Source organism: Lactuca serriola, chromosome 6, assembly GCF_051521515.1.
Source record: "Lactuca serriola cultivar US96UC23 chromosome 6, Lser_US96UC23_V15, whole genome shotgun sequence".
Classification (NCBI taxonomy): Eukaryota; Viridiplantae; Streptophyta; class Magnoliopsida; order Asterales; family Asteraceae; genus Lactuca; species Lactuca serriola.
In genome coordinates this window covers 200433946-200448287 of record NC_136413.1, presented here as the reverse complement: position 1 = coordinate 200448287, position 14342 = coordinate 200433946, and the positions used below count along the sequence as shown (strand labels likewise).

The window sequence follows — 14342 nt, the reverse complement described above, 5'->3', positions numbered from 1 at the left end:
ACAGTTAGTTGGATTTTGGGCCTTTTGGATTATAGGTTTCGGATTAAGTTTTGGTCCAAACTAGGTCAAGGGTAAAATGGTTTTTTTACCCTAATTATGGACTGATAGCTATGGTTTGGAATCCAATTATTAATTGGATATTATTTGGTATTCATAGCTCGGGGATTCGTTGATTCGCAACAACAACGAGTGTAGGATCTTTTATTTGTCGATTGAGGTGGGTTTCCTCACTGGATTTAGCAGGTCCAAGGCACCAATGTTGGCCCTTATTGTTTATGTTAGGATGTTAGGAGTCTGCGTAACCCTTGCATGTGTTATGTGCTGCTATGTATACCGGGCGAGGCCCGATGACTGAATTGTATACTATTGTTTTATGATCGTTATATGTGTTAGCATGATTATGTAATATATATTGTATGTGTATATTGGGCGGGGCCTAAAAATAACATATCTGTATACTGAGCGGGGCCCGAAGGAGGGCGGGGCCCAACATGTGATTTGTTATGTATTGTATGGGCTAGTTTTGGGAACTCACTAGGCTTTGTGCTTATGGTTTTTAGTTTATGTTTCAGATATTTCTAGTTCCAAGGGGAAGAGCTCTGGATGACTGCATTGCACACACCATATAGTTACATTTTTATGATTTAGGTCCCGTTTGATAATTGCTGACTGAGAAAGTGCTGATTGGGAAATGTCTGTCTGAGTAAGAAATTATGACTGAGTAAGAAACCGTGTTGTTTGATTGTACATCCGACTGAATGTGCTAACTGATGCAAAATGACCATTTTACCCTGATGCTCTATATATTTTCTATGAAATAATAATAATAATAATAAAAACAATAATAATAATAACAATAATAATAATAATAATAATAATAATAATAATAATAATAATAATTGTTATACAATATATAAAATGTTTGAGCAACTAAAACAAAAGAAAACTTCTAGTTTAATGGTAAATATGGTGGTTTGTGAGTGTGATGTGATGGGTTTGATTCCCAGCATCCTTTTTTCCACTGTCGGATTTTAAAAACTCATGCTATTTTCCCTCTTTCTCATTCAGATCTTGCTCACCGAGTCAACCACCTAAATTTTGTTTGTCAAACAACTTCAACTAAGGTCAACAAAAAATGTCTGATCTAACTCGGTCAGACACATATCAAACATGTTTGATACACTTATTTTATTTGGACTATATCAATGATATTTTTGGAATTCTGTTTTTATTAAATTAAAATAAAATTTTTGGGTGGTATTTTTGGGACATTACACCTAAAGTCAGTCGATTATAAAAATCCTGCTAAGGGGATGAAAGAAGATAATTCTTCACCTAATCGATCAAAGACGACCAATAAATTGAAGCTGGATTAAAGTAAAAATGGGTAAAAAATTAAAACTATAACTGATTAGTTCACGTCCAAGAAAAGAAGGCAAGGAGAGAAGGAAGCAACATCGTTTATGGTGGTGTTCGTTGCTGAGCAGAGGATAGAGGGGACGCAACCAACGGTGATGACATCTACGGGTTTAGATTGGGAAAATGGGAATATGAGTCATCAAAATAAAAATATATATGCGTTATACCTATTTACAAGTCGAGTATACTATTGATTGATTCCTGATTTTCAGGAACAAAATTGGAATGTAGCGACGAAGGAACAGGTGGATTTAATTGCACTGAGAGTTTAAAGGAACAGAAGAAGGGGCAACAACGACAATTCACATACATGATTTAGGTTGGAAAATAAGTTGGGATGAGGCCGATCAAATACCACATGACATAAAGTTACTCTAATAATCTTTTTATTAGAGTAGGATTTCATTTTCAATGTTTCAATTCTATACATTATTTTTTACGGATGATCCGTTTGTACCTAAAATTTAGATGGAAGAAAATGAAGATAAGATTTGGTTTAAGATCAAGAAAGATTAGATGGTAAATGAGCATTGACAAGTCTTTTTGAGTGCTATAACTTTTAGGGGGTGTTTGGGATCCTTTTTCAAGGGGAAAATTCATTTTTGTAAAATGACCTTTTGTAAAGACATTTTTTCAAAAGATATGTTTAAAAAGTGTTTAAGATTTCTTTTGCTTTTCCACCTCAAAAGTTCAAAAAGATACAAAAAAGTCACGGATGTGTGACTTTTGCAAATGCTAGTTTTTATATTTTGATAAAAGTTGATTTTAAAAGTATTTTTCCATTTGTCAAACAACTTTTGGATTTTTCTAATTTTTTAGAAAAGTTAAAAATAAAAAACTGATTTAAAAGCAAAAACAAACGCCGTAGTTACAAGTTTCAAAACCCTCCCTGCTCCGAGATATATTGAGAGAGTGAAAAAAAGGGGGGAAAAGTGATGGAAACGGACGACTGGGGTTTTAGCGCGGAGGAGCTTGATTCCCTTGAAAAGGATGCTCTCAATCGGATCGCTCAACGGAATGCCACCACCGCAACCGCAACCGCCACCACCACCACCACGACCACCACCGCCGCCAGTACGAGTACCAGGGCTCATGCCCCTTCAACGTTTTATCATGGCTCTCATGCACGCCCGATACCTTCGCCTGTCAAACCAGTCTTTGAGTCTCGTCACGCCCACAAGGTCAGTATTCCATTGGAATTCTCTGTATCTCTCTCGTTTGTGTGCGGAGTTTCGTATTCGCCTCATGTCTTGAATGTTGTTGCTGATTATTTCAACTTCATATTGTATACATCTGCGAGCGAGTAGTTCGATTTTTCTATTATAATGTGTACCCTTTTAGGGCTTAAAATATTTACTTACTAAGATTGGGAACACAGAACACATGTAAGAGCGTAAGTCTTGAACATTCTGAGGATTTCTGAAACTCGTTATTTGCTAAATGCTAGCAAATAGATCAATGACCATTTATGAATATCCATTGATCCAATTGCAGATACAGTTTCTACTACATTTATCTGATTAACTGGCACCTAGCTTATCTAGGAGGATGTGGTTTTTACACAAGTGGATGATGCTCTAAAGTTTTGTCATTAGGCACATAGTAAGTTGATAAGGGAAGACAGCACATGTAAATGGATGAGAGTTGGTGAAAGATTAAACCTTTCTTTGTTAACTTTGCTGGAATAGAAATCTGATGCGCCATGGATGCAAAACAACCCATATGTCATTCACAACATTATTGATAAAGTCTCTCATCTTTATTATATTGATTAAACTCATAAACTTTATTTGTCTTATTCAAAATCATGTAATGTTGCCAGAAGGACAAAATTACCTATTTTTGAAAGACAAAAAATTGTTAGCCTGTCTTACAAAGACTCGGTGAACATGTCAAATTAGATGCATAGCCATCACTCTACAAGCCTAACAACCTGCTAAATAAAACCTTACAACTCACCAAGTGAACTCGTTCATCATCATTTGGTCAAAGATTCTTGATGGTGGATTGGTGGTGCAGAGTTTAAAATCTTCCCTTAACTCCTTTTAGTTGTTTAGTCATACCAATGATGTCCTTCAATCTGATAAATATTCATTCGTCAGTGACTTGAGGATGCTAGAGCTACATGGTTTTTGAACATGCAATTCGCTGACTATGTATCTCTCTTTTCCCAGACTTGTATGTTAGAAACCAAAAGCATGTGTGATGTGTTTTTTTTTTTGTTTTTTTTTTCATGTCTGATTTCTTTGAGGCAACGTTGATTGCGGAAATGTTGTCTACAAGATCATAATATAACCTTCAGTTAGAATGTCTATTTCCAAACTTTGGTGTCAATGTCATAACCGCATATGCTGCTGTGAAGTTTGAGAGTGTAACAGACTAACAGTGAACGGTTTCTTTGATGACCACATATAGTTGTTCTTAATTTGAAACAAATCTTCAAAGTTGTTCATGGTCATTGAGATTGTGCTCTAAATCTAATCACAGCTAGTAATTTGTAATATTAGAAAGAATTTCTGTTTTTAGTCACAGCATTTCTGGATGGAAGTGGAAGTAGTAGTATGCATTGTTGAAATAGTGTCCCTCAGATCACTTAAGTGTGTTTATATTTGGAAAATAGGTAAATTCTTTGCCAACTGCTTCAGCAAATCCATCAGCAGGCACTACACGAAAGGTATCAGGTGAGCGTGACGTGAGCTATCTCCCACAATTTATGTCTTAATAGACCACCGTGTTCATGTGTCTTTTGTTTGTTTTTCTAGGAGATGATACTTCAAAGACTCGTTCCATTAAGTTTTTTCTACATGCGAGTGGAAACGTTGCTGCAAAATTTGCATATGACCAGGTACTTATGTTGTTTTGTTTCTTGTTAATTTTGTCTTATTCTGGGCTTCTAGAGTTGTCTCAATCTTCTCAGGTACTTGTGGGAGCATTACGTAAGGTCCCAAAAGCAACATGGAACGCAAAAGAAAGGTTCTCTCTTTTGCATTTCACATCATTTTGTAGATTTTTTGTTTAGAGTATAACTAGTATGTCCTGTCAGTGCAGATTGTGGATCTTTCCTTTATTATCTTTACCATCAGCAGAAAAATTTATTGGTGAATTATCTGGTTCCAACATTGAGGTGCTTTTTATAGTTACACTATTTTGCAAATGATGCTTTCTATAGAATCTTGTATATTTTTGAACTTGTCTAATCAATCAGATCTCTACACATGGTTTTTGTATTGTTTTGTGCTAATTAGTTGTGATTTTACAGGTGGAAACTCTAGATCCATTGTTGCACCGTGCTATTGCTGCTGCCTCTATTGTTCCAGATCTTCAAGGTAGAAATATTTGTTTTAATGTTTTATATATCAGATGATATGATTGTTAGTCAAGTAGGGCTTATTGAGGAAAAGGGCAGGAGTTGGAACATATGAAGGTGTTATCATCATTATTATTGTTATCCTTTCAAAAGCAATAGTTTTAAAATCTGCTTTCTTTTTATTATATACATTTTATCTACCTTTTACAAAAAAGATATAACATATCAACCAATAGGCTACCATGATTTAACAGCCTCATATCTTGATTTTGATTTGACCCGGTTCTGGTTCCATTTCAACAAAATGCTCCTTATATCTCATTGTTATATTGAATTATATATATATATATATATATATATATATATATATATATATATATATAGGGTTAGGTTATTATGTTCTAACTATATATTGTGTGCATGTAGGATTGATTCTGGACCAATCATTTTAGTTATATATATATAATGAGTATTAATTAAACCTTCAACATTTAATATGCATTAATTACTTTCTTAAAATAACTAAAATGATTGGTCCAGAATCAATCTTACATGCACACAATAGATAGTAGAAACATTTGAACCTAACTCTTGCTCTCTCTCTCTCTCTCTCTATATATATATATATATATATATATATATATATATATATATATATATATATATTGAACTTTTAGTAGTATACATCTATGCATTGATACGAACCCATCCCATACTAGGCCCATATCAAGCCATAAACCCAAGTGTAGATTGTAGAACTCACCCTTAAAGGCAGCATGTAGGAGGAGAGATTTATAAACAAGCGACCAACTTAATTTACTTTCAACCGGCCGATGTGGGATCGTAACATACACCAAGTGGCAAGTGTTATTGCCATTCCTCACCCTGATTAGCTGCTTTTTTTTTTGAAACATTAAATCCACCATAAAGGAAGGTAGGGGATGCCTACAACCTAACCTTAGTCATTAGATATTGCTTAATGCTTCTTGCTTGATAGATTGTGTAAATAACATTCTTCATTATGAATGCATTAAATGGTGTTAACATCTAATGGTTTCTGAGTTTCATTTCTGGTTGTTTACTTGATTGCTAGAAGGGTACAATACAATGCTATTTTTTACTTGATTAGCTTACTAGGCTTACTAGCTTAGTTGAGTTTTGCAATTATCCATGATTTTGAGTTTGATGATTCAATTTCAAGCCCAATGCTACTGATTACTTGACTTAGAATTTATATTTATATAAAACCGATATCCTACCACGATAATTGGTATATCAAATCTCGGCCCTTCACCGATATTTCATTTTTGACTGCGATAACTGCTTAGTGCTTGATAGAATTGAATCAAATCTATTGGCATTTTCTTGTTCTGTAACCAGTGTGTTCTATTTTATGTTTTTCATGTTTTTGCGTGTTGTTAATGTTTTGTTTATGCTATTCGTCAGATCGCTATGACTCGATGCCTGATAGCATAAAATCAAAGCTATTGCCATTTCAGCGAGACGGTGTCAGGTATGTAATATTATTGACTAATTTGTGTGTTACTTGGTCAGATACTAATCATCTAAAGAAATCATGATCTTTTTATTGCAGGTTTATATTGCAGCATGGAGGGCGTGTTCTCCTGGCTGATGAAATGGGCCTTGGAAAAACTCTTCAGGTAATATGGATAAAAAAAAACTCAGAATGGTCTGCAAGATCTTTAAAAAATCATGTAGGATAAGGTGCTTACATCTTAAGGCCGTGTTTGGTGCGCTTAAGCCAACTTATTTTTTGAGCTTATTGGAATGTAGTTGTAGTGTTTGGTGAGACCACTAAAGTAGCTTATAATATAAGCTAGCTTTTTAAAAAGCTATTGATAAGCTCATGGGGCTTTTTCTACAACTTTTCCAAACGTATATGCTAATTTTAATTATATATCTAAATGTCCTTTTCTGACATTTTACTTTGCCATCTAGCTTATCGGCTAATCTGCCAAAGCCAAACACAGCCAGCCTAATAAATGGTTCTTAATTTTTGGCAGGCGATTGCTGTAGCCTCTTGTGTTCGTGACTCATGGCCTGTTCTTGTTCTTACTCCATCTTCATTACGGCTTCAATGGGCTTCTGTTAGTTTTCTCTTTTACCTCTTGCTTCCTATCCTATCCTATCCTATAAATGTAAACAACTTACACTTTATTTTTCATGCTTTACACAGATGATTCAACAATGGCTAGACATCGCCTCCTCCGATATACACGTATGACTTCTTTTTTTTTTTTTTTTTTTTTAAATGAGAAATGTGAACATGACATCATGTTTTTTCATTATATAACGATTGTTGTGATTTTTTTTTTTGGCAGGTGGTTTTGTCTAGTTACAATGGGTCAAACAAGGGTGGGTTCACAATAACGCGATCAAACACCAAAGGAGATATAAGTCTTGATGGAATGTTCAACATTGTGTCATATGATGTCGTGCCCAAGATTCAAGAGAGTCTCATGAGTTCAAATTTTAAGGTAACCATTTGTACTTCAAAATTCCAATTACAATCTTTTTGTGTCATGAATTGATATTATTAAATGGTTACTGTTTGACCATCACATTTATGTATACAAAAGGGATTGTGTACCTCATGACAGTGGTGCCTACTTTGTACATGATAAAACATACAGATAGCAATATGTAGAATGAGACCAGTATTAGGATTATGTTTCTAAGGCTATTCAAACTGACATCTGAAATCTGACTTTGTGATCTTTTTAAAAATATAAATACATATTTAAGAAAAAACAAGTAACATGTGCATGCCAATTAGCTTTGCATCCCTTGGGATTTTGTTCATATGCAATTTTTTGTTAATAATGAATTCTTTATATATAGTTTGTGATTGCGGATGAGTCGCACTTCTTGAAGAATGCCCAAGCCAAGCGAACTACGGCATCTCTTCCTTTATTACAGGTCTCTCTCTCTCTCTCTCTCTCTCTCTCTCTGTTATACACACACACTTGCTGATGTGTTTATTGTTTTCATATATGCAGAAAGCTCGATACTTAATGTTGCTTAGTGGGACTCCTGCTTTATCTCGACCGATTGAGCTGTTCAAACAGGTCATAAATTCTTTCCAGACTCCATATTTTGATTTTTTTCTAATCAAATTTAATATTATCTGTTCTCTGAATTGAACCCTTACATGTTTTGACAGCTTGAAGCACTGTATCCTACGGTATATAAGAACGTTCATGAATATGGCAACAGATATTGCCTGGGTGTAAGATGGACTTATTTTGCTACCAGTATCTGTTTTCATCATATCTTTGTGAGAAAATTTAATGTAATATTTTTTCCAGGGTCATTTTGGAATGTATCAAGGTGCAAGTAATCATGAAGAACTGCACAACTTGATGAAAGCAACTGTGATGATTCGAAGACTCAAAAAAGACGTTCTCTCTGAGCTACCTGTCAAGCGCAGGCAACAGGTATCCCATTAAGTTTTGATTCTTATTAATATTATTGATAAGTCAGAGAAACATATGTATATGTATATATATAAAACTAGGCTACAAAAATAACTTCTCATAATCAAGAACCAACTAATTAAACTAATGTTATATACTCTCTTATATGTGATGTATATAAATATAACTAGTTTTTCTTTTCCTAATCATATGTGTTTATATTTAGTGGAGCAATGCTCATCCTTTTTTTTTATTGTTTTTCTTGTTCCTAGGTTTTTCTGGACCTGGCAGACAAGGACATGAGGCAAATTAATGCTTTATTCTGTGAGGTATTCTAAACTTTTAGGCGTGTCTTTATTCTATATATATTTTTTGTTCTTTCATTTCAAATTAGGAAACTGTCATGTTTTCTTAAAATTGTAGTGATTATTATCACTTCTTTTCATTATACAGTTGGACGTTATAAAAAACAAAATCAAGGCCTGCAAGTCCAAAGAGGAAGGCGAGTCGCTTAAGCTTAATGAGAAGCAAATCATAAATAAGGTGCACATGCAATGCAACAATCTTTAAGCTATTTTCTAGCATCTCTCTTTCTCTGTATATCGTTATCATTTATCCGTAAAGACACCACTCCAGTAAATTCATTTTGAACAGGAATAACAAGTACTTGACTATTTTACCCCTAATAGACTAACTTACAGTTGAGTACCTCAGTACCCAGTACTGCCCGGATGACCCTACCCTTGTAATATATGCATACATGTTTTTCATCCGTATACAATATGTCAAGTGTTTGTAATATAATATTTAATCTGTATGTTAAATTTTTTTTGCTTGATGGTCAGATCTATACAGAATCCGCGGAAGCCAAAATCCCTGCTGTTCTGGATTACCTGGGAACTGTCATCGAGGTACGTTGCCATTACTGGATGGAATGAAATGACAGACAGAAGGAATGGAATAGGCATTAGGCAAGGAGATAGAATGAGTCATTATCATGCTTGTTGGCCTGTAGGAACATTCCAATCCATTCTATAATAATGGTCCACTCCATCCCATTCCATTCCATTCCATTCCATTCCATTCCATTCCATTCCATTCCTTTCTTGATTCCATCATACAGAACAGAACACAACACTAGCTTATTTTCTACTGTTTATTTTCACTTTGCAAATTATACAATGCTTCATGATTTTACGGTGCAGGCGGGGTGCAAGTTTATAGTGTTTGCTCATCATCAGTCAATGATTGATTCAATACATCAACTTCTTCTTGTAAGACCAGACCAGAGCGCGTTTGGTATTTGTGAATAGGTTTCTAAAATAATTAGATTAGATTCTTATTTGCTTTGCCTAATTTCCAGAAAAAGAAGGTTGGTTGTATTCGGATAGATGGTGGTACTCCAGCAGGATCAAGACAATCCTTAGTCACAGATTTCCAGGAAAAAGATGCCATAAAAGCAGCAGTGGTATATATAATTAATAATTAATAATTAATAATTTATATTTGTATTATAAAAAATTTGTTTGATTATTTATTTATACTTGCTCTGTTGTGTTGTGTAGCTATCTATCAAAGCTGGTGGTGTTGGGTTAACTTTAACAGCAGCAAGCACAGTAATATTCGCAGAGCTTTCTTGGACACCAGGGGACATGATTCAAGCTGAAGACCGTGCTCACAGAATTGGACAGGTTTGTTTTTCTAAATCTGTCAACTGAAACACCTTTTAAGAAAATGTTGTTGGGCGTTTAATGCAAGAAATAGCAATGTACTTACATAATCATTCATATGTTTATTATATTTATAAATCCAAAGCAGTTTCCACTTGGGTAGGGTAGAATAGATTTTTCAATGTATAATAATGTCCTAATAAGAAACAAAATTGCTATATTGTCCTATCTAATTAGAATCAAATTTGGAGTAGAATGCCATCTATGATGGCCTGGGTGGGTTTTTCTTTCATACTATAATGTCCCAAAAAGAAATAAATTGAAAGTACAATGCTATAATGGGTCGGTTTTTCAAAGTAGAATGCCTTGCCTTAATAAGGAAAAAAAAGTTGAATTAAATTTGGATGCTATAATACACATAATAAAGGAAAGCAGGTTGCTATTCCTTGAAGCATTTTTTCTAACTTTTCAATTGTATTGTACCATGCCATGATGTCCTTTTTTTTGTTAATAAGTGTGTGTGGGTATGGGTATGGTGGAAAATTTATAATTTAGTCGAATAGGAGGACCTGAGCTTCTTCCTATTAATAACACACATGGCTTCTGATTCTGATTTTGTGGTTTGGTGTGGGGTTATGCTTTTGCACTTGCAGGTATCATCAGTGAATGTATACTACCTCCTGGCAAGCGACACAGTCGATGACATCATATGGTAACAAAACAAGCCCATCTTATAAGTCCTAAATCATGCTTTGCTGGCTGATAAGTAATTGAAATCACTTTCTTTGTTTTTTCTCCTTTCAGGGATGTTGTGCAAAGCAAGTTAGAAAATCTGGGACAGGTTTTTTCCTTTTGCTCCTTTTTTTTTGCTTATATATATATATAAGTGAGTTATGGACGGTGATATACCTAATTTTATGCAGATGCTGGATGGGCATGAGAATACACTGAAAGTTTCAAATAATAATACTAATAACCAGCAGCAGCCAACAAGGATGATAAGTAGTAGCAGTAGCCCTTCAAAACAGAAAACACTGGACTCATTTGTGAAGCGTTGTAGTTCACACAATGCGGAGGCAGACTCCAACCACAAACATCCCAGGCATTGAGATTTGAGAGGTAGAGGTAGAGAACACACTATATATACGTATTTTACTTTTGGTAGGAGGGTTTTTACTTTATAAGGTATGTATTACTATTACTATTGCATGCAGTGTCAAGCGTGTATAATATAATTGTCTGCATATAGTTTTTTTTGGTAGCTTTTCCACTCATTCTACTCTACTTTCATGGTCAATTGTAACAACGAAATTTTCAAAACAAAATTTTCATTTTTCAACAACCAAATTCATATGAAAATATTCTCAAAAGTATCCAACAATAGATTTCAAATCATGTCATATCCCAAGATCACAAAAATCAAATCCTCTCTCTAGTGTGTACGGGTTATGCTGGCGCCTTTCCACGGTCCTTGCTAGTACTTGAAACACATAACGCAACAACTATAAGCATAAATGTTTAGTGAGTTCCCCAAAATACCGCATATAACACATATGCCACTCGACGCTATAATACGACCCTCCGGTCGATGTGTCTCAGCGGGACCCTCCAGTCCCGTAGCTCGTTGGACCTTCGGCCCGGTCATAGCTCGTTGGACCCTCCGGCTCGGTCTGTATTGTTGGACCCTCCGGTCCGGTCTATAACATCATACAACATACATATAACACATAGCACATAATCTCATACATAAGACATAAGACCCTCTGGTCAACATATAATACCACTCTAGGTAACGTACAGTGAGAAGACTTACCCCGTGTAACTCGGTGACTCGGAAATTTTGAACTCGGGAAAATAAGACCTAGCCTCCGCCTAATCATATGAAATAATCACTTGTCATCAACATAATTCCCAAGGCTAGACTATTTCCTCTAATCACTCTCAGGAGAGGTAAAAGACCATTTTACCCCTTACTTAGCTCAAATACACTAAAGTTGACCAAACCTTAAAAGTCAACAAAAGTCAACCCTCCGGGTTACGCTGCGCGTACCAAACGTGTACGCTGGGCGTACCCGGAGCCTTCATAGAATCGGGGTACGCAGCTCCTTACGCTGCGCGTACTGGGATTACGCCCAGCGTAATGCCCAACTTCCTCATCCAACTCATTTAGGTCTTAAAAGGTTAAGACTTTCATCCCAAAATTCAGATCTGACCCTTCTAACATGACTTAATCCATAAAGTTGAAGCCTTTAAGCCTTTGCATGGTTGTAAAGGTCACTTTGAGCTCAAAACACCTTTCCTCTTTCCATAATGAAACTATAACTCATGCATGCCACAAGATCTACGTCCAAGACTCGATTTTTATGACTCTTCAACATATATTACACTAGAAAAGGTCAGATCTAAGCTTATGGAGACTCTTTGCACAACAAGTCTCCAACTTTGAACCAAAAACCCTAAAAATGGTCCAAAAAGCAAAACTCATGAAGAACAAGGAAAGCTTTGAGCTTTTTACCTCAGGAAGGATCTCCAACCACTATAGAACTCGGATCTACACTTGTTCTTCAACTTCTAGCTCCAACAATGGCTCTTTCTTCTCCTTTTTCACCTTGAAAAGACAACTTTAAGCTCAAAAACTCACACACAAGCTAAAGCACGAATCTTAGCTCTTCAAGGGCTCTCTCAAGGGTGTATGGTGGCTAGGGCAAAAGACTACATGTTCCTTTTATAGTGCAAGGCCACACATTAGGGTTTTGCATCTGGGCCGGTTACGCCCGACGTAACCTTGGGTACACCCAGCGTACCCGGATGACCCGCGTACAAATTAAGCGTGCGAGTATGTGCGGCGTACCCCCAGTACGCCCAACGTACTCACCCATTACTTCTTTCACTTTAAGGGACTAACTAGCCAATTCTCCAAAATAGAAGGGTTATAAAGAACGCCGAAATCCGAGTTATAACGAAGAAGTTATGACCCGTCGAATTTTACGGCAAAACCAACACGACACCGGGAATCGTAAAAAGTGAATTTACGATAAAATACTTTCTAACCTTAGCATTCTAAACGAAATTCGTAGTATATGTTAAACCGAGAGTGTGCATAGAAAGAACGTTCAAATCTGACTTCGTATGAGGAAGTTATGATTTTTCTAAGATTTAGCATAGCAGTGCATAGTCTGAAATTTGAATTTTAGATCGGTCGATTTTTAACCAAAAAATTCTAAACGAGAAATGAAGATATCGTTAATAGGAGTTCAACGATAAAAAGACAGTTGAAAACGGAGTTCGTATGCGAAAGATATGGACGAACCTTAGTCCCTACTCTTCGAGCGCGACGAATTCGATACAGATTTGTAAATTCGAGATAGAACGAGAATTAACCGATGGAATCTAAATGAAAGTTGTAGTACTTGTAAATACCAATTCGTGGATATAAATAACGTCGAGAATAGAGCTCATATGTTAAAGATATGGACGAAACTTAGTCACTACTCTTCAAGCGCGGTGAATTCGAATAAAGTTTTGTAAATCTGAGATATAATGAGAATTAGCCGACGAGGTCTAAATGAAAGTTGTAGTAATCGTAAATACCAATGCGTGAATATAAAGAACGTAGAAAATGGAGCTCGTATGCGGAAGATACAGACGAAACTTAGGGCCTACTCTATGACTGAACCCCTATAAATAAGAGATGAACTCTTCATATTTTCTTCATACCATAAGCCTTTCTTTCTCTCTCTAACTTCTCTCTAGACTCCTTAAACCCCCCTAAAGCCTAGGAAACTTCCATAGCGCTAGAAGAAATCCCCGGAGCGCACGAAGGCTCCGAGAAAAAGAGCTTTTCGGCTCAGAAGCTTTGCTCCAACGGAGCCCGATTTTTAATAAAACTCGCTGTAAGTGAAATAAACCTACCGTACTTTAAATATAGCTTATATTTAAATATAATATCGTTATTATGAACCTAGAAATAAGATTTTGTCAGTGATTCAAAGTCGTTATATTGATTGATCTACTTATGGGAATGATGTCTAGGCTGTGATTTAGTGAGGTATTTAAAGTGAGATTTCCAAACAATATATTTCGTATACCAAACGGACCCTACCTCCGATATGATCCTACCTGGTTGTTCCTTACTTGATAGATCATGAAGTAGACTTTGAGTAAATGATGAATCTAGACTAATAATTAGTTGCAATAAAGATTAGACTAAAAACTTAGCGATAATAATGCTAGGTTTCGTCGAAGGAAAAATAGAATCGTTAGAAGTGGAGCACTGCCCGAGTTTGGAATCATCATTTTAACAAGTGAGTGTATAGTTACTTTCATCTTACACATATATATAAAGTATTTTATATAAATTATGTGCTATGTGTGCATATTATCTGTTTATTTGAGATCTATGTTGGATAAACAATTTTATACATGTTTTAAGTGATTTAAACTGTATATGTATTTTATATCTACGAATATGTTGGGTAAAACATGGGTAGATGAATGAGGAGGGATGAA

At 35.5% G+C, this 14342-nt stretch overlaps 1 protein-coding gene across 1 annotated transcript; it reads left to right on the top strand.

The window, feature by feature from the left end:
- The first annotated feature begins 2291 nt into the window (after positions 1-2291).
- Positions 2292-11094, top strand: CHR18 (chromatin remodeling factor18). The gene is made up of 24 exons (XM_079005691.1): positions 2292-2600; positions 4040-4100; positions 4182-4264; positions 4337-4392; positions 4468-4543; positions 4679-4745; positions 6173-6239; positions 6321-6387; positions 6751-6834; positions 6924-6965; positions 7069-7224; positions 7589-7666; positions 7747-7815; positions 7911-7976; positions 8056-8184; positions 8436-8492; positions 8617-8706; positions 9009-9074; positions 9369-9437; positions 9527-9631; positions 9729-9854; positions 10487-10545; positions 10638-10674; positions 10757-11094. The coding sequence occupies exons 1-24, from the start codon at positions 2355-2357 to the stop codon at positions 10940-10942; spliced, it is 2142 nt and encodes a 713-aa protein (XP_078861817.1). The 5' UTR covers positions 2292-2354; the 3' UTR covers positions 10943-11094.
- Positions 11095-14342: the final 3248 nt, after the last annotated feature.

Excerpts from the sequence above, each read along its gene's own strand:
- CHR18 (XM_079005691.1), top strand. The coding sequence starts at position 2,355 with ATGGAAACGGACGACTGGGGTTTTAGCGCGGAGGAGCTTGATTCCCTT. Across the intron at positions 4,101-4,181 it reads CACTACACGAAAGGTATCAG|GAGATGATACTTCAAAGACT; the intron begins GTGAGCGTGACG and ends TTGTTTTTCTAG. Across the intron at positions 9,855-10,486 it reads GTGCTCACAGAATTGGACAG|GTATCATCAGTGAATGTATA; the intron begins GTTTGTTTTTCT and ends TTGCACTTGCAG.